The sequence below is a fragment of the Cinclus cinclus genome, chromosome Z, assembly GCF_963662255.1.
Source record: "Cinclus cinclus chromosome Z, bCinCin1.1, whole genome shotgun sequence".
NCBI lineage: Eukaryota > Metazoa > Chordata > Aves > Passeriformes > Cinclidae > Cinclus > Cinclus cinclus.
The window spans coordinates 9,769,415-9,796,497 of record NC_085084.1 but is presented as its reverse complement, the minus strand read 5'-3'; the positions used below and the strand labels follow the sequence as shown (position 1 = coordinate 9,796,497).

Sequence of the window (27,083 nt, the reverse complement as noted above, 5' to 3'; positions counted from 1 at the left end):
TATTTCCCCTACTGACTGAAGTTTCATGGTACATTCTAATTTTTATAAAAAAGAGATTCCACACAAATAATAATCAAACAACTTTACCTCTCCAGAGGGCCGCCAAATTTCTTATAACTCTTGATAAACCTAGTAACAGAAAATAATTTTGCCATTTAAATATATGTTTAACAAACAACAATTGTTTTAAAATTGTACTGACATAATTGTTAATCTTAGTATAATGCTATGTGGACAATGAGGGAAGAACAGGTAGAGAGAGTAGAGCATCTTCATATATTCAGGTAGCTCAAACAGAATCAGTTTTGTGGGTTTAAGAACTGTTATAAATAAAACAAGAGAAGATATAATTTATTTCAGAAATTACTTTATTAATTTTACAAGACTGAGGACTCCGCAGCTGTATGTATCTAAAAATGAAAACTGAACGTAGATTTACAGTAAATGAAGATTTCAGACATATTATGTGTAGTTACACAGTTATTAAAAGGAGCAATCTCCAAAAGGTAATTGGAAGATTTAGGAAAATTACATGAAAGATACTCTGTTGAAATATCTAAGCAATGGAAAGAAACTGGAAATGCTTGGAGGAGAAAGGAAATTAAATACAAATTTGAAAAAAGAAGAAAGAAAACTTCCTCAACAATGAAATTGCTTGTGCAAACACAAGAACCGCCTTGAAAAAAGTACCAATCTGCCTCACTGCTAGGTGAGATAGAAAGCCAAAAACAATCTTTGAAGTTATTCCTCTAAAAAAAATACTCAGAAAAATTTGCAGCATTTTAGAGAAACTTGCATACTTAAATTTCAGAAGCAAGGTAGCATTTCACAAACCCAAAAATGTTAACCAAAAGAATTCCCCCTCCTCCTACCAAAACAATACTTCAGCAAATATTCAGCTTATTCAGAAGGGACCAATGATAGTACAAGTTTCAAGTAGGATTTTATACTTTCTTGGTTTTAAAAAAGCAGGATATAACAATTTAATTCTAGTGCCAAGAAGTTTAAAAAGAAAACAAAATCCAATCAATTTTTTTCATTTGTCACCAAACAGGTGTAACATATTCTTTCAGCACTGCAGGTTTTAGATGAATTGGTGGAAAGCAGATTACTTTGCATGTTTCTTTTTAAATGAAAGTTCACCCCTTGTAAAATCACTGTCAGTAAACATCCAGTGAAATTACTGTCTTCATAGGCTGCAGGAACTAAAAATTTAAACCAGTCGTGAATGTTTTTCAGACCTGATTTTATACCCCATTAAAATGGGTTCAAATTCTTGTTCTAACAGTTCATTACATCAACACACAAGGTAAAAACATTAACTGCCTAGAATAAAAAGATTTCAAACAACTTCAGGGAAAACAGATTACCAGCTGTAGTTTTGAGATTAATAATAATATTATTAATAAAAATAATTGTGATTTCTTGTCCCTTTAAATATGCATATCTTACCGCCTTATCTCTGCATCACTAAATCCTTTAATATTTTCTCGAGGAATAGTTCGTGGTCTTCCACGTTTTTTTGGCCTTTTTCTTTCTGAGACGGAGTCACTATCAGATCCAGAGTATCTTCTACTCCTACTGCGCCTCCCTTCACTGCCATTGAAGCTAATCTGGAATTCCAGAGCAAGCAACCCATGTAAGTAACAAATATAAGCAAGTTTTATCTGCTCTGTCAAAAAAATGTGTTCAGAAAAGGAAAAAAAACCCAAACCCAAACCCCAAAAGCAACAAACTACATCAAAAGCAACACAGAACTACAATTCAGACAGAACTAGAGACACCTGTTTCGCACAGTTTCTCATCCTTGGAAGCATGTATATTTCTTCAAGTTCTTTTTGTCTTTCTTCCTCTTCTATTCTGCGCCTCTGGACCTCTGGAATGATTTCTTCCCAATTTCTTGAATTTCTTTCTGGCTCCAACTCAATATCATCTTCATCCATATTGGAGAAGTTGGCCACCTTGTACATCAAAATGTATATATTTTCATCAATGCGTGATACAATTTTTAAAAGACTAATCAACTACAGTTTAAGGAAAACAAAGCTACAGCTATATTTTATGCATTTTACATATAATATTTACATATTTCATCTATTTATATATATGCTTTTGTTTTATAATTTTATACATATTATATATATATAAAATTTATAAACACAAAATTTTCATGAAAGAAGCTCTACTGAAGTACTTTTTTTTCATTTAGGAAAGACAGACTCCTTTCAGCCTGGTCTAAGATAAGATGCAAGGAGAACCATGGTCCTCACAGCTGTATGACTGTTGTTCCACTTCCTTTAGAATAGGGCTAATAACATTTAAACACCTGATTTAATGTGAAACTATATTAATATAAGACTAATCAAACATTAATACCATGCAGATATCAAAACATGTTGTAAATGAGTGATTAGCAGGACAGCTATTTAATAATCTCCTGAACTAAACAAATATACCACTCTGCTTTTTGTTTTTTGGCACACATGTTTAACTGATAACATCTAAAAATACCTAGCATTCCAGGTTTACTTTGGGGCTAAAAGCAACTTGGAGAAATGATCAGCTAAGAAATACAAAGAATATATTGCATTTAATGATACTATAGCTGCTTAATAACAAAGGCAGTAAATTAAACATGAAATTAGAATTCTAATAATTAACACATTCATAAATACATTTCCTTTTATTATGAAAATATATAATGTATTCTTATTTGTTTCTACTGATGGTAAGGTACCCTGTATAGGCATAAAAACATTTTACTAGGAAATGATATAGAGTTGACTTACTGAGGCATGTATTTCAGAATGAAGTGACAGTTACATAGAAGAGACATAGTACTGTTGAAAAAGGGAAGTATAATTATGGCAGGAAGGAGGGAACAGAGCCATACCTTGAACTGTGAAAGCAACTCATCTCCTACAGTTAATGGACCTGGCTCATTTTCCCGAGTTTCAGCCCTCTTCAGTATTTCATCTATATCCATTTCCTGAGGATAAAAAAAAGAAGTTTCTCTTTACAATTAAATAATTCATACATATTTTTGGCTGTTTCATCTACCTAGTCCAGAAATGCGACTCACTTGAGGCTCCTGTTCTTCCCCTTCTGGTTCTTTAAAAAGTTCCTCAGCACCAAACTTCAAAATTGCTGACAACTCCTCCTTATTAAAAGGTGTCGAGCTGAAATAAATGGTGTTTCAGGAAAAACAATTTAACTTACTAACTTAGAAAAGTTCTCTATAATCATGAGTCAATTAAGCTTTCTTTTTACTACTAAATATAAACTTTTCATATATTTGAGACACGTATTTAATATGCAAATAAAAATCTACAAAGACTGTATCTTATGTTTTGCCTTTTATTTACCAGTGAAATACTCTTAAGGATAAGTTGGTATAGAAACAAACACAAAGGTACCTCGATGGAGTAGAGCCTGTATGTAACACAGTTTTCCCTGTAGTGTCCATTCTCTGAATAACTAAATGATCTAACACCATCTTTTTCTTGGCTCGTTCAAGAATATCTTCTTCTACCGATCCTTTTGTGACTAGTCGATAAATATTAACCTATGTGTATTTAAAAAATAAAAAGTTTAAAAGCAGAAATCTCAGTCTTCATTACATAACTTCTGAATTTTTTAATGGGTTTCAAATAAGAAATACTAGTTTAATCACACTACCAGTCTTTACAGAAATGTTTTTTTAAAACCTGAATAAATAGTCTTAGACCTTTCTTTACGAACTTCAATGACTTGGAACGAGTATTGCCAGACTGTGCCTTCTGCAAAAGGAAACAATCCCACAGAGAACTAGCATATTTAAGTATCAGGCATGTGCCTGATGTAGCAGTTATTTTGTAGAATGACATCATAATGATGAACGTAAGACAGACAAATCCATAACTCTTCTCCCTCTCCCACCCAAATACCATAGCTGTCATATTATTTCTTCCTGTATGGAGACTTAGGAAAAAAGAAATCAGCATTATTAACATTTCTGGACATATATACGAAGTATTAGTTATTCTCAAAAATACATGAGGACTGAATGGTGCAGACAGAGAGTGGACAGCTGATGTGCAGAACTGTCCTTCAGGTCTGGAGCTTAAAGTGAGTGTGTTTACCTGTTTCTTCTGTCCAATTCTATGTGCTCTAGCCTGTGCTTGAAGATCATTCTGTGGATTCCAGTCAGAATCAAATATAACCACAGTATCAGCAGATGCCAAGTTGATACCTAATCCTCCAGCTCTGGTAGACAGTAAAAAGCAGAAGTCCTGAAACCATAAAGTAGGAAACAGTTTTATGTACAAGACTTGTAATATTACTAAAGGAACCAATATACTCTATGCAGTATGTGTTGTGGACTATAAAATCATATAACTACCAAATCTGTAATAGTTCTACGCTTAAAGCTTATTTAAATATAACACAAACGTTGATTACCAATTTCCTTCATCAAGTTACTGACTTCTCAACAGTTTAAAGGAAGCAGTATCCTACATGAGGATCACTGAGCAAGACATCCCAACCAAACCAGACTGGCCAAAAAATACCAAATCTTATTGTCAAAGCCTTTAAATGTTAAAAAACCCCTCTTCCACCCTCCCTGCCCCAAGCCCTGGAAGACTAACAGAGTAGGGAAAGCACTTGAGCCTACACATAACTGATTAAGAGACAGAAGCAAAAATCTTTTGCCAAGTTCAATGCTGTTCAGCATATTCATAAACAGTATGAAAATGGGTAAGCAGCAAGGAGAAAAAACCCTGTAGGCAATACTAAATTATTTAATCAGTCCTTTGTAACTATGAAAGACTGTAGAAGGATATGGAGACATGCAAAAAACCAACATATTACATCCAAGCTTAAGTTGAGCTGGTTAAAAAACCCCAAACAAACCCAATTTCCAGTACAGTTACAAGAAACAGCAACCATTACAATAAGGAGAGTCTTGAGAATTGTGTTAAAGATTCCAGGTAGCCCTTAGTTTAGTAATAGAAAAACTCCACAAAACCCCTCCAAAATACTATGAAATTTTAGGAAATAAAAAAAAAAAAAAACAGAGAGCATTCTTTTCCTTGCTGCACAAATGCAGAGTTTGCCTCAGTTTTACAAATGCATGTTTTAAATTCTTTTTCATTTCAAAAAATGTACAGTGTAACTGCTAAGATTTCAGAAAATGTCAACAATGTCTATTAAAGGAATTTGAAAGAGATAGCTTTTGTATTAAACATGGAGGTCAGTCCTTCTCCCTCCACAAAGCAGAAACAAGCTCAGTAGTGACTAACAAATGCTACACTCCAAAATCAATGACCAACCAACCTCCCTTCCCCCATATCTGAGAGTATAGAACAAAATATTTAAACTGATCCAAAGGTATGAAATTACTTGCATAATAGGAGTGCTAAATAAGGTACAAATATTCCAGTTCAGAATCTAAAGAATTGTAACAGATGCCTACATACCCACAGGTTGCTCACAAAGAATTAGTGACTAGAACTAGGAATCAGTACTTTACTATTTCTTCCACGGATGTAACAGGTGGCAACAAATGAAGATAACAGGAATCATATTTAAAACAAATAAAATATGATTGCTCGTGCAAGGATATATGAAGTTAGTTCTGTCCATTGCCAAAGGATTTTTGGATGCTAACTTCTTAAGTTCAGCACTCTTGTAAACATTATTAAAGTTTATACAGGAACAAAGCTGGGGTAAAAATTCTGCAGTATTTATAGAGCAATCAGCTAACGTTTTCCTAATTTATGTGTTTTCTACTTAACCTCTTCTTAAAAAATGTATATTATATAAACTTTATATTCTAGCAGTAGCAATGAATTTCCAACCTTATTGATATACTCCTCAGTTTTTTCAGCCCTTCTTTTTTGTGTAATGTCTTTTTGTAAAGACATTGAACAAATAAAACATGTTACTCAGGAAAAAAATACTATACCTCTGATCCTTCTGCATTAAAATGATCCAGTGCTTGTTTCCTCAATTCCCCTTTTATGGATCCATCAAGTCTCTAGAGAGATTAAGAACTACAGTTGAAAAGTAATTTTTATACAGTATTGAATATCAGAGCAACTTCAATTGTCATCTGCCAAAACTGTATGTGAAAGGAAAAAAAAAGTAAATAACCAGCTCACTTAATTTTTAATTAATCTGTTTCACTTAAAAATAACACCCATTAAAGAGCTAATCCCTTTCTAGAAAAAGAAGACATTTTCTTCCACGTCTTTTAATCAGAGGGGTAAAGGTGATATAATCACAAACAAAGCTGAAAGGGACTGCTGAGAGTCATCTTGTCTAAATCCCCTACTCAGGTAGGGACAGCTAAAGCATGCTGCCCAAGGTCATATCCAAGTAGCTTTTGGACCTCAAGACAAGACAGAAATTTCATAACCTCTGGACAATCTGTTCCAGTGCTTTGACACCCTCACAGTAAATAGAAAGATTTTTTAATATTCAATATCAAAGCTTCTTAGCTGCTATTACCAGCAAGTTTCTTACCTGAAATGGGAATTGACGATATTTCAGATATTCTGCCAGGATGTCCAGCATCCTTACCATCTGTGAGAAAATCAGGACTCTGTTGCCACGTTCTCGCAGACGAATCAGTAGCTTGTCAAGAAGGATTAGTTTCCCACTGCTACGTATTAAATGCTACAAAACCCAAGAAACATACATTACAAAATATATTAATCTCAACACTAATACACACTGGGGTATGCTGAACATTCTTCTGAGGTTTGCTTCTGTTTCTATTAATGTGGGCAGAAAAATACATGGCAAATTCTGATATTCCTGAAGAATATTACAGTTTAAAACACCCATACAATAATAGGTAATTAAACCTGGACATATTTATTTACTCAATTCTCTGTCAATTATTCAGTTCCAATTAAGAATCAAAAAATACTTTACTGTATAAACCCAAGATGCACATATTGTGGAAAACCTGTTTTTCTGTGAAAAGTACAAACATAAAACCTTTTTTTTTTAAATTAAACAGTGACATTACCTGTAAGGCCTCCTGTTTATTATAGAATTCATTATCATCTGGTGGTTTAATGAGGTAGCAATGGTTGCAACACTTCTTGAGTTCCATCATGATGTTCAAGAAACCTGAGGTACTGCCTTTTGAACCTTTACTAAGGGCTTTATAATTCCTGGTTAAAATCCATCTATGAAATAAGATGTACAATATTAGTAATTTTGAACCGCATGTGGATGTAAAACAGATGTAAGCTGTCAAAATATGAACAAGTTGAAAAAAACAAAAGAATTTCCTAATAGAGTATATATCAATACGCCAAACAAAAGAAACTACATGAATAGACATTAGACCAATGTAATTCCTCAGCTGCTGCTTCACAGAATTTTATTGCTGTGAAACCCTATAGGAACTTCAATCTCCATACAGTATAAAACCGGCTGTAGTTCAGTAAATTGTACATAAACACATCACTTAAACAGCGAATTATACAGTTGGCACATACTTATAGTACTGCTTCTGCAACGCGCTCATTTCCATCCTCAGAATTTGCTCAACTTTAGCAGGTAAAGACTTTTCTACATCTTTTTTAACTCTTCTCAGCAGAAATGGTTCAAGTTCTTTGTGAAGACTTGCATAACCATACTCTCGCCCTTTGCCATGCTCCTCTTCAAAATCTTCCCATGAGGAAAACCTTCAACATAATAAAGTATAAACACAAAATAGTTACATATTGTGAACACCCTGATGAAGCAAAATTCAGGAAGAAAGGTAACACACACACAGAACATGTACACATAAACCACAAAAACACACATACATTCAGATTTCTTCCCCACTCCCTTCTGTTTTATCCAATTTCTGAATTTTCATCTCCCAAGAAATCCCAGATATTGTGCCTGTAAATAGAAGAATGGGATTTTCCAAAAATGTCTACAGAATGAAAACTTCTGATTCCACAAGGGAAATGCAATGTTTTTCTTCTTCTGCAAGGACTTGTCTAGTTGGTTGAAGAAAATTCCATTACTGTATTTTATCAAGATGGCATAAAAAGTATAGACAGCCATCTCTTGCCTTGTCTAGAGGGTGTGCAAGAGAACAAGAATATACTTTAAATGTGCCTTGTAGCATGTATGGTCTAGCTGATGTGTAGCTATTATCTGTAGACTTGAAGGACAGAGTTTATGATCAAACAAATGAATAATGGCTACCCAACCTCACTGGCTTTGCTTGTAATGTTCTGAAGAAGTCACTATAATCCATTGCTCGAACTGAACAGAGCTATGGTGTTTGGCATTTACAAGATGTTAGACAGGAACACATGACCTCGAGTTTACCTTAGGTTTAAACAAGCAATTACAAAATCAGGTCAACTCAATAAGGTTACTGTATGCAAAATACATGGGAAAACCAGCTGTCTGATTGAATCACAGGGTATTTGGCATTTTGACACAAATTTGTTTTTATTAATAGTACTAACATAAGAAAGATTTCATTCTTCTTCCCCTACAAAGAATCTACATGGTTCTTCTCTGAGGCTAAGACAAAGTCTTTTCTCCACGTTTTACCACTACTTCAATCCATCACTTTTGCAGATTGCTAAAACGAGAAAAGTTGACATCTGCTCCCAGCATTACTTACCTAAAGCAGCATGAAAAGATATACACAAGTACTTTATATAGGATATTTAAGCTGTCTTTCAGTACAATTCCCTACTTCTACTGATTCTCACATCACTACACTACTTTGCTATAACGAACTTGACAAAAAAACTCTTTTCTTACTTTTCTGGCATGATGAAGTGCAGTAAAGACCAAAGCTCTTTGAGAGAGTTTTGCAGAGGGGTTCCAGTAATAAGAAGACGATGGTTAGACTTAAAGTCAATTAAAGTTTTGTACAGAAGAGAGTCGTCATTTTTTAAACGATGAGCTTCATCAACTCCTATGAATGCCCAATTCAGACCACCAAGGAATGACTTGGAAAAGAAATGGAGAAGGGGAGAAATATTACTCAAATTCATGATTTCCCACATTATATAGACACAGTAACTTCAAATTACTTCTTGTAAGTAATAAACCCAATAATGATAAACCAAATAACTTCTTGGTTTACTTTAATAAAATAAACAACTAGTTGTTTCTAGTACTAGTTATGGTTTTTACATTTGCCAGATTCAATGAAAAGCTGTGTAGTCATCCTCAGAAAGCATATATTAAATGTATTATTTAAAAAAATGCCCAGATGTCTGACCCACATTTTTTTACATGGCAGTGAAGAAACCATATTATTATTGACTTCTTCCCATACAAACAAATGAAGTGAACAAAGTCAAGTGCTTCTTGAATATCTGTATGAATTTCCACAAACTGTTAGGAAGATTAACAATATCTCTGTGTGCTGTCACTAGTGAGACAGTATTAATGCTTGTACACATACTACTGTATGCAGAACATGACAGAAAAACTATATGGGATTTCTCAGTTATGTATCATATCTGGGACTAAGGATTGGGTTCTGTTTCAGTTCCTTGATGGTGGTCTGCAAAGAAGTAGGGCATTAATTTGGGAGGAGATCATTACAATAATGAGACTCTCATGCAAACTGAAGAAAATTACATGTTACCCACCTCAAACAATGGGAGAAGGCTGAAAGCCTCACCACACATATATAAAATCTTGAAGTGCTTAAAACAAGAAAAGCCCCCCCAGGGAAAAAAAAAACAAAGCCTCAAACTACACACTGTCGCACTTTCAAAAGCAAAAACTTCCAGACTCTCCATAAATTTGCTGGGCCATAAAACAAATATATGCAAGTTTAAAGAGAATTCTGTATTTAGGAAATTATTTCTGTCTCCCAACAGAGAGGAAATTACCTTATCCTTTAGCAAAATTTCATATGTTGTTAAGAGTATGTTAAATTTCAATCGCTTGGTCTGTGGATGCATCCATTCGTGAGTTCTTATCTACAAAAAGAAACAAGTAAACAATAAGCTGCAGAAAAAAGGTCTTGTTGACTGGAATCAATTTAAATACTGCAACATGTAGATATTTAATACCATAAAACAGTATGATAATGAAACAGAAGGACAACACACACATATATAACATTTATATATCAATGTATATATATTCATATTAACATACATACATTTTATACATAAATATGTACAAACACATATACACACTATATACACACATATATAACATACAAGAACATTTTACTTTAATGGGTGAGATTACCAATATTAACAAACCAACAACCTTTCAGGAAATAAAAAAAGATGGCTTTCTTACATACTTATTTTCCCTATATCCACCTAAATAATCACATGGCAGAAGATAGCTGGTTTTCAAATGCAAGACCAAATTTTTATCGCTGTTTACCATTAAACAGAAAGGAAATCTCTCTCACACATCTACACAAGATCAAAATCCAAGCCTTCAATTCACATTTTAAAGACATAGGGCTTCAGCAAATGTTTGCTCAGTCCCAACCAAAATACTTAAGATACGCAGATGATAAGAATATAAAGTATGTATTGTTTATGTACAAGACTTTCCAATGACAAGGAGAAATACTCACCATATTTCTACTAGTTATATCTCCCAAGTAAACTACAGCATTCATCTGAGGAGCCCAGGTTTGAATCTCTCTTTGCCAAGACGTCAAGGTAGAAAGTGGCACAACCAGCAAGAAAGGCCCATACAATTGGTGCTCGTGAAACAGATAGTTCAGAAAAGAAATTGTTTGTATTGTTTTACCCAGACCCATTTCATCAGCGAGAATACAGCTATTCCCTCTAAAAAAATAAAAAGAAACAAAGGGGAGGTGTGGAGATGCAGAAGGTTGGGATAAAATAAATTATTATCTTTTGAGCATAAAACCCACTCATAATTTCAACATTTTACTACTATACATTTTGAAGAAATTTATTTACATTGTTTTTCCATTGAAAGATTTCCAATTCCTCCTACCCCCTTAAATTAACAAAAAGGTTGCAAATAGTCCTTCTGAGTCTAATTTTAAAAGTTCAACACTAATTTTGACATTGCAGAAATGTTTGGGTTTTCTCATTTTACTGTTTTAGGTTTGTTGATTGTTTTAAAAATATGACTTATTCCACTGAAATTTAAAGCGAAGTAATGACACATCTTAGCTGGATTTTTGTTGATAAAGGCCATAGAATGATAATTTTGGTACTACAAGATACTACTAGAGCAAAACCAGCCCCTTCAGACCTCTATTCTGAGCTTACAGTACGAAAGTCTCCAACGTAAAAAAATAAAATGTCCAACAAAAAAAACCAAAAAAAACCATTTAAATACTTTGCAAATGTTTGCAATTTACAAACAAATTCGAGACTTTTGAGACTACTTACTTGCACCATGAGTGAGCAAGCCAATTCAAACCATTTAACTGATAATCTCTTAACTCTAAACTTTCGTGTCCTCCAATGTAAGATGGTTGCTTCTTTAGTGCAACAAACCGTGGCCTTTGTTTTAGAACCTGTGAAAAACAAATTGATCATCAGTCATATTATCACCATCTGATTGAACTGTAACTGATTGAAATTACCAAGAGATCTTCCTATAGAAAAGTAACAGGAGGTGTTTAGGTCATCAACTCTAGTTTTTATCCATCAATGTAAACAAGGCCATATAAAAACACCAAGTATTTTGGAAGCTGAAACTAGTTTGATTGCTAACCTAAAATGTCACAATATGGGTGACATTAACTCACTCCAACTATTCTTTAAAAAAAGCCTACAATATTAAACAAACCCATTTCTGAATGCTAGTAAAAATGCAGGGGGGATTGGCATCTACAAAACCTACTCTCAGTAGTGCTACTGTCCATACATCCTACTATCCATCATAACTGGTATGCTGAAAAAACTTCCCCAAAAATTTGTAATATGTGTTTGATATGTGGATTAAAAATAATAATAATTACATTTTTACTACTGCAACTGATGTGGTAGCTTGAACTTGGCCAGGAGCCAAGCTACCACCCAACTGCTTACTCACTACCTACCCTAGAGGGACAAGAAAGAGAAATGAAAAGGCAGAAGTGAGAAAAAAATTGTGGATAAAAATAAGGAGTCTACTGAATGAAAGAAAAACACCCACCCTATCAAAACAAAGAAACACATACAAAAAAACCCCACAAGTGACAGAATGTCAATTCACCACCAAACTGATAACCAACCAATCTCCAGGCAACAGGCAGCTCCTGCTCAGCCCACTCAATTTATTGTTGAGTAAGACATTAAATGGCATTAAGCACCTTTTTGGTCAGCTGGGGTTCAGCTGTTACTGGTATGTTCCCTCCCACCCTACTCATGGTGGGTATGACACAAGAGGACACAGAGAAGGCACTTGTGCAAGTGCTGTTCAGCAACAGACAGTATGTTACCAAAATCATTTAGGTCACAAATCTAAACCACAGATTGCAGAGGCTGCTATGAAGAAAATTAGCCCTATCCCAGTCAGACTCAGTGCAACTGCTTATAAACCCATTTCAAATTACCTACTTACCTTGCAATCTTTAAAGGGAGTGGTCTTGGACTGATTTCTGCTGAAGTACTCATCAATGCGTGCCTGAAACTTTTTGGCAATGAGAGCTCCATCTTCCCAGCTACATTCAGAGTAAGGCAGACCTTGCCACTTACAATAGTAGTCTGGATAACCAGCAGCTGATTTCTGATTTGAATGAGCTGCAAAAATGCACCAGAAATCTGATCAGCATTTTACTTTTGTCTTATAGGAAAACACTGATTTTGGGTAATAATACAACAGAGGCTAGACCAGTACAAGACAGCCTGACAGCTCTTCTCTTTACCTAAAGTTTTGTTTTGGATTTAAAAATTTGTGGTATCAATATTTTGCATTTCTTAACTACAAATACAAGAGCATTGAGAATATACAGAATCCCTGACATTGATTTCTGTCTACAAGTTTGTAACATACCAATTATTCTTTCCACTATCTGGTATTGTTTATGTAGATCATCTGTAAGCTCCTGCTGGCAGTTGTAATATTCCACATCTTCTGGAGAAGCGTTTTTCAGCCTGGAGTGGGAATTAATTTATAACACTTATTACACCATACAGTTCTAAAATTAAGAAAATTCAACAACTCTATAGCCCTGAATGTAATCATCCCATGAATCTTGCCTGGAAAACTTTGTTTATGGAGTAACTTAAAAATCCCTACTACAAAATGGCTGCATCTAGCCCAAGTACCATGAATGACTGAAAATACTTATTGCCAAAAATGTAAGTATTCTCTATTAATTACTTGACTAGTAAACTGGTACTTATAGTAGCTGAGTCTCTGGATAAGCAGTCCACTTTACAGATTATTTTCATGGAATAGTAGTCTGGGTCGCTCACTCTGCAAGAATCCATCCAATGATTAGTTGCCAAAAATCAATTCATTAATTATATTAAACATACTAATAAAACTGGACACCAAAGAGGTGAGTTTAAATTGTGTATATTTCTTCATGTTTTTATTCTCAAGCTTCGGTCTCAGGTATCAGCAAAGAAAACTGAATTCTTCAAAGTAACCTGAAATGGCTAATGTACCCTGCAGCAATCCCTGAAGAACTCCAATCAAAGTATAATGGAAAAATTACTAAAAGCTACAATTTATTATTCATTTTTAAAGACAATGAATCTTGTTAAAACTTCATTTATACCACACAGACACATATACACACACCCACACCAGATTCAAATGATTGTTATTGGAACATACTAAAGGGGTTTTGGCTTTGAGAGTTTTTGTCTTCCCATTGCACAGACACTCAAAGTTATGTTCTCAAAACCAGGTAACAGGTCTCAGAAACACAATAGAACACCTAGAATGTTTCAAAACAAGTATCATAAAAATAAAGAGATTCACCATCGCTTTGTTTCCTGATCCTTTTTCTTGTAATTGTCCAGTTTCTTCATTCCTTTAACATTTTGTTGCTTCAGTGTTTCCTCAGTTTCCCAAGTGTTATGGATGTGTGACCAACCTTTCCATTTAATAAGATACTGTACTTCTGCTGGCTCCTTTGATTTTTCAAACCCAGCATTTGGGTCACCATCTGCCTCAACTGCATATATTGTAGTTGCAGCACCTGTGGCTGAGAAAGAGACCACATCATATGCCCTAAGTGTGAATTGTCTTAAGTCACCCAGTTAGAAAAGTAGTAAAATAATTGATGGTAATCTTAGATGAGCATATATTTGACTAGGGTCTTACTGCACTCATGTCATTACTATTATTTGAAAGATTATGATGTAGATGTATTAGTACATGCACAAGTAGTTAAGAGAATCAAAAAAGCAACTAAAACTTCTACACCTAACCTGCAGTATCTCATCTTGCCTCCTGAGAATTTTATTTGCATTCCTGGTTTTTAAAGCAGTCACTAGGGAATGCTCCACACCAACACTACTTGTCATCTTCTGTTACACTATTCTTATCTCTGAGCATAAAAAAGACACCTGCCGTTATGTCTGATCAGCCTCAAGACATGAAAAACCTACTAACAGGGACACTATAAATCTTATTCTTAAACAAGTCTGTTGCTTGTCCTGCCTCTGTTATCTTACCAGGTAAAAATTATAAAGTACAGATTAAGTATGGACTATATTGTAGCTGCAGCACACTAGCAACAGCAAACAGGCTCATTTTGGAGAGGACAGGTTACAGAATAACAGAATATTCTGAATTGGGAGGGACCCACAAGGATCATGGAGTACAACTCTTAAGCCTATATGGGGATCAGACCCATAAACCTGGCCTAATTAGTATCCAGCTCTAACCAAGTGAGCTAATCCCAGAGGTGTTGGTAAGAACATGAGACCAGCAAGTTGCTGGAGCAGATAAAAGTGACAGAGAGGCAATGCCAAAAAGCAGCAATATAATCTGGGCAGGTAGAATGAAAGAAGCTTAGCTCCTAAGGCTTTGACCACAGCATTAACACCACACACTGGTGCAGGGTATGGAAGAGCACGGGAAAGAGAATTTGAGATAAAGAAGAGTACAAGTTCTGAGAGGGGTCAATAAATTTAGACACTAGCTGTATCTAATGAAGAAAGGTAGCCCTGAAGTGCAAGGCTTTCAGCATTTGGATGGGGTTTTCCTATGTGTTTGCTTCTATAATTAAAGAGTCCTAGGATAGGAGAACTGGTTACATGGGACAATGAACAGGCTGAGGTACTCAACACCTGATTTGCCTCAGTCTTCACCAGCAAGTGACTGAGCAACACCAGAGGAGGCAAAGGCAGGGAGGGAATGGGAGAAGGAGGAATCACGCACTCCAGCAGAACATCAGGTTTGAGACCAGTTAAGGAAACTGAAAGTGCTCAAGTCCTCGGGACCTGATGAGATACATCTACAGGTCCTGAGGGAACTGGTGAAGGAAACAGCTAAGCCACTACCATAATTTTGAGGTCCTGGTGGTCTAGGGAAGTTCACACTAACTGGAAAAGGAGAAATATAAACCTCATGTTTGAAAAAGGGAAAAAAAGAAAGACCCTGGGCTCTGGGGACCCCACCATAAGAAAGATGTGGGCTTGCTGGAGTACATCCAGACGAGGCCACCAAGATGGCAAGAGGACTAGAACTCCTATGGTATGAAAACAGGCTGAGAGTTGGGGGTGTTACACCCAGAGACGAGAAGGCTCTGGGGAGACCTTACAGCACCTTCTAGTCCTTAAAGGAGGCTACAAGAAGGCTGAAGAGGGACTTTACACAAGGGCACACAGCAGTAGGACAAGGGGTAATGACTTTAAACTGAAGGACAGTAGGTTTAGATTAGGTATTAGAAAGAATTTTTTGTTATGAGGGGGGTGAGGCACCGTAACTGGTTGCTCAGTTACACCCAGAGAAGCTGCTGATTTGCCATGCCTGGAAGTAAGCGTTCAAAGGGCCAGGCTGGATGAGGCTTTAACCAAACTGGTGTAGGGGAATGTATACTTGAAAATGGCAGAGGAACTGGAACTAGCTAGTCTTCAAGGTCCATTCTAACCAAAACCATTCTATGAGTCTATGATTTTAACTCACAGACTCAAATACAAAGCAGAATTCTACATACCACTGCAATTCTAGATGCATTTTTGGTAGCCACTCCGCACATTGTTCTGTATTTGTACTGCAGTAACTGAAATCATAATTTCAGTGGTTCAGCCATGCTGACACTGTCTTTCGACGTTCAGACTACCAGTCAGCTCTCCCACGTATTCTACTTTCTCTACTGCAATGTAAATAATTTGTACTCATCAAGTACCACAGAACCTTTCGGTGTCATAACAATATGGTGTGCATTTATGCAATACAGAGCTATCTGACACCCAATTTTTTTATTTTCTACTTAGGTATACAATTTTTACATATTTTATTCTGCAATATTTAGATGGGAATAGCAGCATTCTTATCAATATGGAAGGTGAAACAGGATGACTTATTTGTAACTTTAGAACTATTGCTCCTTAACTTATAGCTGAGAAGACACACTGAAGTTGCACAATGATCTTAACAAGGATCTTAAAAACACTTAAAAAAAAATACCTCCTTTACGGCCAACTCGACTATCCATAAATTTTTCTATTGTTTCAAATTCATCTTCTTCAGGTTGTGGTACATCTTCTCCACAAACTTCTAGCAAATCATCAGAATCCGTCTTGGTTTCTTCAGCTTCTTTGTAACTAATATTGACTGTTGCCTGGCGACGAGATCCCCTCTTATCATAATCATCATCCTCCTCCTCCTCCTCCTCCTCATCCTCTGATGAATTAAGTTGCCTCTTTTTTGGTCCTGCATTCTTTTTCCCACTTTTTGGCTTAATTCTTGAAAATGAGGAACAACAATAAATCTGCATTGTTTTCTGAATACATATTTTTAATGAATGTTCAATTACTGTGCTTTCATTTAAAATATTCACTAGAAAGCATTCATATATTATCATATTATGCATATTTTTTTTAAAACGTACTTTTTTTTTTCAATTGCACGTACAGGAGTAGTAAATACTCAACTGCTTTCTAGAAATAGTACCAGAGAATTCAAATGCTCAACTTCTTACCTGGTTGGAGGTTTCCTACTTTTGACCTTGTTTTTTGGCTCATAGTCAGATTCACTCTCTTCACAGCTGCTTTTCTCCCTGTCTTCCTCTGATTCAGAATCTGAACCAGTTCCTGATAGGGATCCCGATCCTGACATTTGCCAATCTTCACTGTACAGGATCAAAGACAAAACAGTAATTTCATGTTGTTGCACTTCTTACAACAGTTACTCATCCATCTAATTTCAAGACTCTTCACAGAAATAAAAATTTTGTAACAGTTATTTTAGTTGATGAAACAGAAAGCTGTCCTCAGTGAATACCAGGTAATTTAAAAAATGCCCAATGGCATCAAAGGGATTTGGACTAAGTTTTCTGTTCTACACAGGTACACTTAAAATCTAAAACAACAAATATCTAGATTTCTGTATTAATTTCAGCATGAATAAATGAGTCAACATGACATTAAGAAAACAAAGCACTTAACAAGTCCACCTGGAAAGATACATATTAATCAGAAGTTAGACATGTTCAAATTCTAAAGTCCTATCATACTGTATTCTGGAGAGTCCCATATCGTCTATGGTCTCAGTGGGCCATGTGAAGAATCAGCAACTTTGGCATAAGAATTGAAAAAGAACAGAGGTACATTTGAAAAACGCAGAAAAACCTGAACTGCAGCAACTGGTGAGTGGCACTGGCACCCAAAAGCTCCCACTAAACTCTCACATCACTGCTTCACAGCCAGGCAAGGTCCTATGAGTGCTAGGAGTACTTGTGACTGAGTAGCAGGATTATCTGGTTTCTGCTTAACTGAGATTTTTTTACTTTGTGACAGGGAAGATGATGTACAGTATCTTAATTCAAACTCTGACCCTATACAGGAAAATTAAATTTTAATAGCTTAAAAATTTAATGAAGTTATTTAATATTATAATTATCACTTTTAAGCAATAAAAGGAAAGGAAAAAAGGAAACAAAAGCAACCTCACAAAAATCCAGAAGAAAAAACATTTGGCATTAACTAAGGGATTGTAACTTGAATTTGCTATGAGACAACCTATTTAAGTAGTTTCCCACCTCCACAAGAATTTTTATGGATGGCCTCCTACTCAAAAGTAAACTGTAACAAAGTATTCTAGAAATAAAGGCACCGATTAATGTTTTCAAACAATACTGCACACTCTTTTGCTGAGAAACTAGCATGATAGAAATGTTAATTTGTGAGTTTATTTTAAAATTACATAATTGGAAATGAAAGATCAAGACAAATTAAAAAGAGAACTTAGGCATTTCAAGAGTGGAGATTTCAAGCTTTGTTACAAGCATCTGTCTCTATGATAAAAAATGTCTGCTATTATTTAGGAAAATACTTACTCTTTATGTTTTTTCTTCTTGGTTTCACTCGACGAGTCATCTGCTGAATCTTCACTACTTGAGGAATCCTGCAGGGGAAGGAAATAAACCAAAGTCAATTCATTTTTACAAAAAGAATTAAGTACTTCTAACAAGTAGATTTTGAAAAGATACATCAGTTTTCCACTTTCAAATTGGAGGCATATTATTCATATTTTACCCTCTTCATGGCTTGCAATTTAGCTGTTAGAATATTGCTATTGCTTTTCTATTTATCCATCTCTGAATATACTGCACCAATATCACTCTAGAGACCACCAGATAAAATCCCCATCTTAAAAAATCAACATTGTGCCTACATAAAAACAATCATGGTGTAAGTTGCTCCATTAATCAAGATGTCACTATAAAAATCCCAATGAAATCTCCTGCCCTCAAAAGCTTTTTCACTTTCCATATCTGCTCACATTAAAACACCACTTTAAGAAAATTTTGAGAATAGCATGTCCCTTCTTTATTTACAATAGAAGAAAAAACAAGAATCCTCTTAAAGTTAGATTTTCTTAAGGCAAATCTCATTGTCTTAAACTTAGGCTAAAATAACTTTTATCCTGAAAAGTATCTTTCTGGAAGAGAGTGCTTAACAGCTGTAAATTAATATTTTAATGATATGTGATTAAGTTTTCTGTTTAAAAGATGAGCAGCAAGATCAGATTAAAACACAAATCCAACCAAATTAGTGTGACTACATGGCAAAGTCTTTGTAACACAGGACAAAAAGACTGCTTTACAAATAAATTACATTTCATAGTTGTGATTAGAGCTTTTAAAAGATGTTCCTACTGCAAAAAGTCAACATTTCATTAGCCTATGATTCAGGTTTTGCAATACCTGGAATACAGGCCTCATTCTTAAAATACATGAATTCTTTTGTAGTAACTATTACAAGACTTGTAAAAGTTAGTTTTCTACTTCATACGGAATTTCTGAAAAGTACAGCAGACACCTTTTATATAAACACATCGAAAATTTAGCACTTTTATTTGTCTTCATGAAACTCAAGAAGCCAGAAATACAATATAAGTCAGTACTGTGTGGCTTGAAAATTTTGTCCAGACAACACAGAATACCTACCTAAAAGCAGCACAGAATCAAAACTGCTATAATTTTGGGACAACTCACTTGAAAACAAGTAACCAGAGATATCTTTACTTTCTGTATAAAAATGTCAGTTATTTGAATGTTAATTTTACAGACTAACCCCAGGCTTCTACGCACACTCAGAATATACATTTGCTCCATGTAATTTTATTGGAATGTGGAAGACAATGGGACAGACGTGTACATTTTAAAAATTACATTAATCACCTCTTCTGAAACACTGTCTGATGAGACTGCCTTTTGTTGTTGTTGCTGCTTCTTGAGCACTGCTGATCTTTGCACAGCAAGTATACTTGGACTAGACTTCCAATACTAAACAGAAATAGAGATGCAAGAGTCAGTTAAATATACTCAAAGTCTCTAGTTTGCAACATATTTATTTCTCCTAAGTAGCATCTTAATTTTATAAATTAAACTTATAAACAGAACACTGCATTAGCTAACAGTATCAGACAGATTTTTAAAGTCATAAGATTTCTACAAAACAGAATGTTATATGCTAATCATCAGGATAATTACTGCAACATGTTTTATCATAGCTGTGTAGGTACTTGAATAGGTAAAGGAAAACTTTATAAAGTACATTTTTAAATTCACACAAATTCTTTCAGATTGCTTAACTGCTATGATTTTGGTTCGTATGGTAATAGTTAAGTACATGAGAAAAAAAATAACAGAGAATCCTTAACAGTCTTCAGTTCTTGGTGTAACTAATCTGTAACTATCTTCATAAATATGGTATACCACTCCATAAACATGGGAAAGTGCAGGTAATTCTAGTCCACTGGATTAAAGAGATTTCTCAACACCACTTTTTCCTGCATTTAGCTGACTTATTGATAAAAAAAGCTAACTGCATGTAAGCTTGACATTTTTAAACAATTATTTATTGATACAATGAAACCAAGCATTAGAGAAACAATGCAAAAACAGAATTCAGGAATAATATGTGTATCTTTCCCTTCCACAATTCTAGTTAATTAGCGTATGCTTCTGTGAGATGAAATTTAGGTAGGTTTTTAACTCAATATACTTAAAAATGTGAGAATTTTAAAAGCACAAATTTAAATACTTATGTGAGAAATTTGTCCAATGTTTAAGATAGCAAAGTACATGCTTTCACTAACCTAATCAAGTTAAAATCTAATTAGGAACACTTCATTACCTCTTTTTATTTTTTAAATGAGCACTCAGTGCTCGTTAAAATAATATAAAAAGATTTTTTAGTATTTCCTTGCCACCTCTCATCAAAGGATTGATATATGCATCTTGTTTACCTCAGATCCGTCAGCTTTTGGTGGTTTAGACTGAATTTGTTTCTTCTCTCTTGATGTGTCAGACTCTGATTCTGATTGAGTGCCTGACTCTGAACCAGAGTCAGAGTCACTGCTGCCTGACTGGCTGCTGCTTCCATCACTACTACTTCCAGAGCTTGAACCAGATCCAGAAGCTGACGCTGACCCAGAATCATCATCTGACCGACTGCAATGAGAAGTTAGTAGATATTACACAACTGCCAAAGTAACAGGATAGGGGGAAACAAAAAAAAAAAAAAAAAAACAAACCAAAAAAAACCCCAAACCAAACCAAAACAAACCACCAAACCAAACAAAAAAAACCCCCACAAAGTAATCTTAGCTCTACAATAACTCAACTGGTTAAGTTAGACCAGACAAATGGGTAGTACACAAATGGAGGCAGTCGACTAAATGAGTTGGCTAAAAATAAACAGGGAATAAGAATTCAAAGTGCAATTAGATACTCTATGTGAAGCCAAAAGAAAGATAAAGCAAAACTGTTCAAATACAGCAGTGTCAGGGGAATTAAAAGTGGTAGAAATGCTTTATAGCCACACAGACTGTTGAGCTTCACCCCCTTCAAAATCCCTGCTTAGCTCCATTAAATGCCATATTACCTAACAGTTTAGACTACTTCACAAAGGCCTATCCAATACTGTTTTCAATCTTCATAAATCAGTGGCAGTCCTTAAAACAAAACAAAAAGCTACACAGTGTATACTCTTCTGTTAAAAGAGCAGAACAAAATTTTCCCATGCAGACAAGTCTGCATTTGTCAGAGGTGGTATGACTTGTGGTAAAGCACTTTCCTTGGCATACACATGAACGGTCTAAATTATTTCATCAGTATATTCATTTTACACCAGATTCAACATAATTAGCACACACATTAATTAAAGATTCTTATTTTATGACCATTCAAAAACTTTATAAAAGAATATGTTTTTCAAAACAACTGCACAGAGTAGATGAGTTTGAAACTTCAGTAAATTCCTCACTAGATTAATACTATATTTCAAAGATATCATTAAAAAGACACAACACATAGCAAAATAATTTCAAATTATGTACACACTGACACAAATGGTTAAAAAGAAGAATAAATATGAAGCCAAAACTGAAACTGTTAAAGCCAAAACTGTATCAAAGCTCAGCTGATCTCTGCCAGCACAATTCATCTGGCTGACAGTCAGCTAGAGGTGAGGTGGGGGAGAGGGATGATTCATCATCTGCCCCTGTATATACTCAGCTATTTTAGAACTGCAAAACAAAACAAAATCACACCTCTGCTTTTGCAGCCACCAACAAAAGTGTGCCAGCAAAGAAGAAATGAAGGTATTCATTAACAGATCTCTGCACAGAGAGCACCTCCATCAGCCATCTGCAACCAGCAACCATGAAATAAAGAGGGGCAATGCGAACATGCTGAAGTTTCCTTGCTTTGAAAGGCAGGATGTGGAGAAACATGTTGCTACTGGGTTCCTTGCACTTGCTGAGAGGAAAGCTGAGAAACAACAAGGCTGCTCTGAAATTTCCAATTTCTTTCAACAAAGTCTTAAATCAGACATCGTGCTGTAACACTAACCTCACTTGCCCAAAAAAGCAAGTTACAGAATATGATGCTACAATATATGACCAGAGGTTAAATAACACCAGAAATTAATGGCACTCTAAAATTGTCTTCTTGAGAGATTTTCATTGTAATAGTTTTTGCACACAAATATTGCCTTACCTTAAATACTGGGTGAATCGCACCTTTATAAAACAATCATATTTCTCAGCAAAGCAAAGTGTCATTAAGTAATGTCAGGGGGACTACAGAAGGCAGCACTAACTGTAAATGAAGATATACAGAAGAAAACTCAGCATGGAGAGACACACGTAAATACCAGCCAAGTTCTAGTCATAAAAAGTTACAAAAAACATGTAAATCCTACAGAACCTTGAAGGGGGGGAAAGGAATTAAGTACCTTCAAGCAGGACAAGGCATGCCGAAAGAAGACAATAATAATGTGAATTACCAAATCAAAAATTTATGCAAAATGCTAAGCCATACGGATGGTAAGTAATTAAGTTAGCTTTCCATACAGCTGTAAAGTAGCTCACATATACTAATACAGAGCTAACCAGGGGTCGAATTGCATATGGAGACAGAGGCAACCAAAACAAAGTGCCTGTTTTCTAAGGTAGCATGGGGAAACTAACACTGGAATAAGACATTTTGGTCAACTTGCTAACATTATAAGAAACATTTAAACCAGAACAGAATGGTGGAAAGGTAACAGAGTAGATGAAAATAAATTACTTTACTTAAATAAGTAAGCAAGAATTACACTGATTATGTAGAATCACAGAACCATCAAGACTGGAAGAGACCCTCAAGATTATCCAGGTAACCCAGCACTACCAATGTAACTCCTAAACCACATCACCCAGCACCAGACCAAATGCCCCTTGGACATACCCAGGGATAAACAGCTGATAGGAAATGTGAAGTTGTTTGATGTTCTCCACAGGAATTGAGTGCAAGTTCAAAACCAAAGGGACTGAAATAAGGAAAATAGAAGTCTAGTAGATAATTCTATTTGTGTAGAGTTGGATGCAAAAAAAAAAACTCAGCTAACGCCAAGTCTTATTATTTACTAAGAGATCAGCTATCATCTCAGGTCTCTGTTAAAAAATACCAACATGTCAACATGTGGATATTGATGTAGATTATACACTATTCAAATTAAAAACAGAGGCTCCTTATCTTGCCAGCTAGCTCTCACCAAAGCTCTGAGCCTGATAATGAATTCCCATTAAGCTTATGAAAAGGACCAGCAAAAGAAGAGGTATTCCATAATCCCTGTTTCTCAAAATAAATTGGCCTGATTTGGAGAAGAGCAGCCTAATACAACTCAACTGCATTCCAATTCACAGTAACATTTGACAAAGAGTAAAAATCTTAATTCAGCCACATTACTAATGAATGCAAGACCTCAAAACAAACTTGCATATAGAAGTAAAAGGAATGGGAAGAGAAACTAGTGAAATTACAGGAAGAAAAAAAAATAAAGTTAACCACAATTAATTTAGTGCTCCCCTAATGATATCATGCATGAAAACAATGTAGGATCCCTACCAGAGATTAACATATGTTACAAAGAACAGAAAAAAAATAGTCATGAAATTTAAAGACTATAGCATCAATAATATCTTACTAATGTTACTTATCCCAGAATGTCAAAACAGAACAAGGAAGCAGGAAAAGACAAACTGAGTAGCCTGGAGTAAGTTTTCAACTAGGGTAACAGCAACTTGCTGAAACCTTTATCAAAGCTTAGTAATCTGTATCAGTTTACATACATGCATGCATAAAATATTTGAAATTAATTCATAAAAAGCACTACACGAGTTCAAACACACAAGGCTAGTCTATGTTGGGAAGAGCTTACTTCAACTCTAGCTATCCAAATTAATGCAGTTGCATGAAACTTGTGTGAAGTACGAGTTCTGCCTGTGCACCACATACTCCCATATATCTTCATGGAACTACAGTATGTATTAAAAGAAATAGGTAAGAATAACAAACAGGTCTTCATTTCTACTGAATAGCAAAAATCTTCCCTGTTGACTTGCCATAGGACAAGTAACTGACAGGTTCTGAGGATTATCAAAGCAATGTTTCTTTTATCATGTATTTTCATACACTGTTTCAATATGAACCTCAGAGGCAGAAAATCCAAAGACAGCACGGTAAGTCAGAAACCTAAAGTTCTTGTTTGCAAAGGAGGTAGAAAGTCAAACAACAAATAAGCTCTGCATAAAGACAAATAGCAGATCTTGAAGACAGTATAGATAAGCAGAACTCCATGAGATATAACACCTACAGATCCCCGATAGCTGCAACAGTCCATGCATCGAAGGACTTTCTTTCCTCCAGAAAAATATGAAGGACTTGAATCAACAGTAACAGTGATGGGGCACATAAGGCAAAAAAACACACCTACAGTAAGAACTACAGGTCTAGGGCTCCGTTTTCAGTATGTATTTTCAATATTAGAGAGAAAATTAGTACTTTTCCTTCTATCTTATAAGTCAAAGATCCAAGAGAGCATGTTTATGCCAAGATCAAAATAATATTATACACTTCCAGATGTGGGAAGGAATTCAGGAATTCAGAAAGGACTTCAGGAAGCAAGGCATTCAGGAATTCACAAAGGAATTCTGGAAGGAATTGTGGAAGGAATCCTGGAATTCAGGAAGGACTTCAGGACAGAATTCTGGAATTCAGAAAGGACTTCAGGAAGAAAGACATTCAGGAATTCAGGAAGGAATCCTGGAAGGAATTCTGGAAGGAATCCTGGAATTCAGGAACCCAGGAAGGAATTCAGTATGGAATCCAGGAAGGAATTCGGGAATCCGGGAAGGAATTCGGGAAGGAATCCTGGAATTCAGGAACGAATTCAGGAATCCAGGAAGGAATTCAGGAAGCAAGGCATTCAGGAAGCAAGGAAGGCATTCGGGAAGGAATGCAGGAATTCAGAAAGGAATTAATTCAGGGATTCAGAAATTCAGGAAGGAATTCTGGAATTCAGAAAGGACTTCAGGAAGGAATCCTGGAATTCAGGAATTCAGGAAGGAATTCAGGAAGCAACGAAGACATTTGGGAAGGAATGCAGGAAGGAATGCAGGAATTCAGAAAGGAATTAATTCAGGGATTCAGGAACACGGGAAGCAACGCGGGAAGCAACGCGGGAAGCAACGCGGGAAGCAACGCGGGAAGCAACGCGGGAAGCAACGCGGCAAGAAACGCGGCAAGGAAGGCATTCAGGATGGAATTCAGGATGGAAGGAATTCGGGAATTCAGGAAGGAACCCCCAGACCACTAATTTAACTCTACAAACATTCAAGTATTTAAGACATGGTTTGACACTTGAAGCTCCCTGAGCCCCTGTGTCTGATGGCCTGGTGTTGCATCAGGCAGTTGAGGGGGCTGGGGCCAGGCATTATGTGCTCCACAACCCAGACTGTCCCAGCGGTGCAATCACTCCATTCCTTCTGTGTGCTGTGAGACAGAACACAGTTTCTCTCTGCCTGATTACGTGGATTCATGGGACAGTATTGCTTAGTTTTAACCAAACTAACCCTTACAGAATGAAGAAGTAGTTTTTTAAAAAGAGTCTTGTAAGGAAAAAATGGACTGAAGGTACTGTGAGTACATGTGAAAAGAAAATGGCAGCGCTGCTTGTACTACATCACAAGCTCTTCATAAGCCACACTCCAAGGCAACAGAAAATGACAATTTAATGACATCTGAAAAGGAGTTGGATTAAAGAAAATTTCAGTTATCAAGACTATTCAAAATATTATTTACCAATGTTAACAATTACTCTTACCCTAAATGTGTATTGTACCTTGACATATTAGCCCATGGTAGCATCAAATCATCAAAATTAGCAAGGCATCTGAAAACTAACCGTCCAGAACACAAAGATAACCCTTCATTTTTTTCCAGCAATGTTTCAAGTAATGCAATAATAGTCAATCTTGTACTTAAAAAATGTTCTTTAATTTAATAATAAATGTTTAGCAGCCTGTTCTGAGATTATCTTACCTAAGTTCAAGGGGAAAAAAACCTACATGCCATCAGAGAATGGAGTTTTTTTGTTTAAAAATAGGTAAAATAATGCATGGAAAACTACAGTGAGAACCTGAAGCACATTTCTTTGTCAGCAAACACTGCTGAAAAACACATAAAAAACATTGCTGAAGGTTTGAAGAAACAAGTATTAGAACAAATAATCCATTTCAGGAGGTTTGCTCTATGTTTGAATGAAAGTACAGATGCTTCAAACATGTCCCAAGTTTGGGACTTTCAACAAGGAAGTACACAAAAAATTACTTTTCTTAAGTCACTAAAGGAAAAGCATTAGAGAAGTTATTTTATCAACAGTAAACTACTTCTTTAATTAAAAAAGAAAAAAAAAGTTCTATGAGAAAAACAATGCAAACATAATTAAGAATGTGTGGTTGCTCTGACTGGAATAAAAACCAGAGTCTAGTAGGGACAGTAAGAGACTTCATCACAAAATAAATTCATTCACTCCATCAACAATATGTAAGCTACTACAGCAAAGAATCTGGAGCCAGAAGAATGAAGGAAGTCACTGATGTTCTTAATTTTATGAAAACAAGTCCATCAAATATTTACAGTACTTTGTAACAAGATAAGA

The 27,083-nt window shown here is 35.4% G+C and overlaps 1 protein-coding gene across 2 annotated transcripts in view; it reads right to left on the bottom strand.

The window, feature by feature from the left end:
* CHD1 (chromodomain helicase DNA binding protein 1) overlaps positions 1–27,083 on the bottom strand; it is a 54,722-nt gene that overhangs the window by 15,384 nt on the left and 12,255 nt on the right. For both annotated transcript variants that reach the window (XM_062514056.1, XM_062514057.1), the window contains exons 3-25: positions 20,845–21,049; positions 19,775–19,879; positions 18,428–18,495; positions 17,072–17,221; positions 16,558–16,835; positions 13,900–14,125; positions 12,961–13,061; positions 12,529–12,707; positions 11,370–11,497; positions 10,574–10,790; positions 9,864–9,953; positions 8,776–8,966; positions 7,497–7,685; positions 7,019–7,181; positions 6,508–6,660; positions 5,948–6,019; positions 4,122–4,271; positions 3,417–3,565; positions 3,083–3,179; positions 2,894–2,989; positions 1,785–1,961; positions 1,453–1,613; positions 88–129 (exon numbers count right to left, since the gene is read on the bottom strand). In XM_062514056.1, coding sequence (XP_062370040.1) covers positions 88–129; positions 1,453–1,613; positions 1,785–1,961; positions 2,894–2,989; positions 3,083–3,179; positions 3,417–3,565; positions 4,122–4,271; positions 5,948–6,019; positions 6,508–6,660; positions 7,019–7,181; positions 7,497–7,685; positions 8,776–8,966; positions 9,864–9,953; positions 10,574–10,790; positions 11,370–11,497; positions 12,529–12,707; positions 12,961–13,061; positions 13,900–14,125; positions 16,558–16,835; positions 17,072–17,221; positions 18,428–18,495; positions 19,775–19,879; positions 20,845–21,049 — 3,387 coding nt within the window. The remainder of the gene's footprint in view (positions 1–87; positions 130–1,452; positions 1,614–1,784; positions 1,962–2,893; positions 2,990–3,082; positions 3,180–3,416; positions 3,566–4,121; positions 4,272–5,947; positions 6,020–6,507; positions 6,661–7,018; positions 7,182–7,496; positions 7,686–8,775; positions 8,967–9,863; positions 9,954–10,573; positions 10,791–11,369; positions 11,498–12,528; positions 12,708–12,960; positions 13,062–13,899; positions 14,126–16,557; positions 16,836–17,071; positions 17,222–18,427; positions 18,496–19,774; positions 19,880–20,844; positions 21,050–27,083) is intronic.